General features: G+C 43.8%; 1 protein-coding gene across 1 annotated transcript; it reads right to left on the reverse strand.

Annotated features, from left to right (window-relative positions):
• Positions 1–1,382: 1,382 nt before the first annotated feature.
• On the reverse strand, positions 1,383–1,838 carry LOC128713338 (uncharacterized). The gene has a single exon (XM_053808200.1). It carries the CDS (start codon positions 1,836–1,838, stop codon positions 1,383–1,385), a length of 456 nt encoding a protein of 151 aa, XP_053664175.1.
• Between the last annotated feature and the right edge of the window lie 1,204 nt (positions 1,839–3,042).

Here is a 3,042-nt window from a genome sequence, read left to right on the forward strand (position 1 = left end):
ATTTTTTAACTTCAAATTATTTTTACTTGTATTATGTTTTCTTCTTTTGGTGATTGCTTATTACCTTCAACTCTCTTCACTTTATCCCACAGTTCTTGGGTAGATGAGTTTTAATTTGTTCAAATTATTATTTTTCTAATGTTATCTGTGCACTCTTACTAATCTCTAATTATAATTTGGCTGCTGTCTTTTCATTTTTATGCGTTGTGCTTTCTGGTTTAATTTTTTTTAATTCAAGCCTTTCTAATATCCGAGTTCCAGTATAATTTAGGTATATGTTTTATTTAGACTTTTTTTTTAACTACCTTGCCTATTTTTATACTAATTCGTCTAATAATTTGTCCTTTATCACAGTTGAGTTTTGTTATTTGGTCAAATATCTTAGATTTTTTGTATATGACTCTTTATTCTATTATGGTTTCTTGATCAATGGTTAAATATGTAATTTTGTGCTGACGATTTCCAATGCGATGTTTTGTTATTTGCTTATCTATGTCCATATACATATCTTGTGATACTAATGTAAGATCAATTAATGTTCTTCTTTTGTTTATATCTTTGCGGATGTTATTGGTTGTATCGTTTTTCGTCATTATTAGAATTGAGGTTCCTAATTCTTACATTATCATCTTTCTAGGTTTTTTCATCACCCCAATTGGTGTGATGGCTATTAAAATCTACTACTATTGGCTATCCTACTACTATTGTTTTCTATATAAAGGTTGTTGCAAGCTTGGCTATTGTGTGTTTTCATTTCTTCGTTGCTTGCTGTGTATGATATATAGATCGATATTATCTTGAATTTTTTTTTTTTGCAATAGCTCAATTCCAGTAACATGAATAAAATCGGCACTTAATATATTTTGGAATTTAGCATACCTTTTTTTTTTTTTTTGTTAGCAGGAAGGGAACCTTCAAAAGGTTCCCACCTAGAGGGGACTGTCGCGGCTCGACCGTGCCTCCCTAGATGGGTTATGTGGTTTTTCATGTGGTTGTGGATTCATCGTTCCGCTGGGCCCGTGAAGCGGACCCAGCAGCCGACGCGACCTCACTAAACCACTCCTCGACCTGATCCGAACCCTGCCGATGCGCTGATGTGCGTAGTACTCCATGCTGGGTCGTTTGTGCGATGCACCCAAGCTGTTGACGCACTGCTGCGTCGTCTTCCTTGTTGTCCTTGCTGCTGCTTCGTGCCTTCCTTCCGCAGCTGCTGCTACTAGTGCGCCCGTCCGTGGCCGCTGCTCCCAGGTGGGCCTTAGCTCCTGCTGCTGCCCTGGTTAGTCGTCGCTGCTGCCGCTGCGTCTAATCTCGTTGCCCTGTGTTGCGGTGAGCGGAGGTCGCTATTGCGGCTCCGCTTGGATTGTATTCCGCCGTCGCTGTTGTCATCGTCGTCTTGCCGTTGGAGGACTTTCTTCGTTCCACCTCACTTGGAGGGTTATGAAGATTGTCCGTGCGGCTGTCCGGACTGCTTCCCATGTATTGCTGCTGGCACACATTTCCGTTGCAAGGTTGTCCATCGTCAAGGGGGTGTGGCTTTGCTGCTGCATCTCAAGTTGTGTCCGAGCGAACCGTGGACAGTGGAACATCACGTGGTTGAAATCCTCCAATTCATGCTCACACACCGGACATTTAGGCGAGCCCTCCAGGATGCCTTTGTTGACGAAGTAGCTACGAAGGAACCCGTGTCCGGTAAGGACCTGGGTGAGATAGAAATCTATCTCTCCGTGCTTGCGACCAACCCATGACGAGATGTCCGGGATCAGTCTCCTTGTCTTCAAACCTGGCGAACTCTGCTGCTGCTCTGTACCGGCTGTCCACTGTTGCTGCCAGCGCTCCATGGTCTTCTCGCGTTGTCGATTGCGTATGTCTGGTGCTGCGCCTCCCGTCGCTGCCTTTTCGTCGTGGCAGCGGAAGTCCTCCTCTAGGAGGAGGGCTAGTGGTATGGTGCTTGCAACCACGCAGGCGGCGTCATAGGAAACCGTTTGGAAGGCGCTGGCTACTCGGAGTACTCCTGAGCGGTGCGCCCTCTGGATTGTGGTGCGATGAATGTCCCTCTGTAGAAGCTGTCGTCCCCACGCCGGCGCAGCGTAGCGGACAATGCTATTTCTGACGTTCACCAGGGGTATTCCTTCTGCTGCTTTTTGGGCCACTCTTGTTCGGCATCAGGGCGGTCAAGGCATTCGTGATACGAGATGCCTTGCTGCAAATCTGCTCCAGATGTCGTCTGTGCTGCTGTTTGCGGCAGAGCTCAACCCCGAGGTATTTGAGCGTCTCCGTGGAAACAATCGTGTGTTGGCCTATCTGCGGGGTGTGGTAGAAGATCATGTAGCCGGTCTTTTAGCTGCAAACCCACTCCGCTCATCCAACGCTCGATTGTTTCCAGGGAATTTAGCATACCTTAATTGTGTTTTTTACGAGGATACAGCTCCCTGCGTATCCATCCTCTCTCTCTGCTCTCCCAATGTTAAATCCTAGTATTTTAAATGTTTTTTCTTCCTTCATCCAAGTCTCCTGTAGGCATGCTATTGTGAGTTGTCGTCTTTTTGATATGCCATGTAATTCCTGTTTGCACTTGTTTATTACTTTGGACGTTGTTTTGCAGGATTTTGGTTTTTGTTTTGGTATCGGTGAGATCTTCGTTGTTTGCGTTATTTTCTGCTGTTGTATCTATGTTGTTTGTTTGGTTTTTATTGTCTGTGTTTATGTTCAGGTTTGATTTTTAATTTAATGTTGTGTTTTTTTGTTTGTTGTGTTTTTTTTTTGTTTTAGTCGTTGTTTTAGTGTTTTAGTTGTCGGGTGTTGTGTTTCTTATTTCTTTATCGGCATATTTTTGTGTTACTATGTTTTCCGTCATTTCTACTGGTTTTTTGTTTGTGTTATTTTCTGTGGTTTGGTTTTGTAATGTCTGTGCAAAGTTTCCTTTTATATAGTTTCTTGGGATAGCCGGGGTTTGTTGTCGTCTATCGTGTTGAAAGCGTCATTACAAAAAGGAAACCAGACACTAGGGCTCATGATGAAATCGTGCAGTGAATTCCGGGATTC

Source organism: Anopheles marshallii, chromosome X, assembly GCF_943734725.1.
Source record: "Anopheles marshallii chromosome X, idAnoMarsDA_429_01, whole genome shotgun sequence".
Classification (NCBI taxonomy): Eukaryota; Metazoa; Arthropoda; class Insecta; order Diptera; family Culicidae; genus Anopheles; species Anopheles marshallii.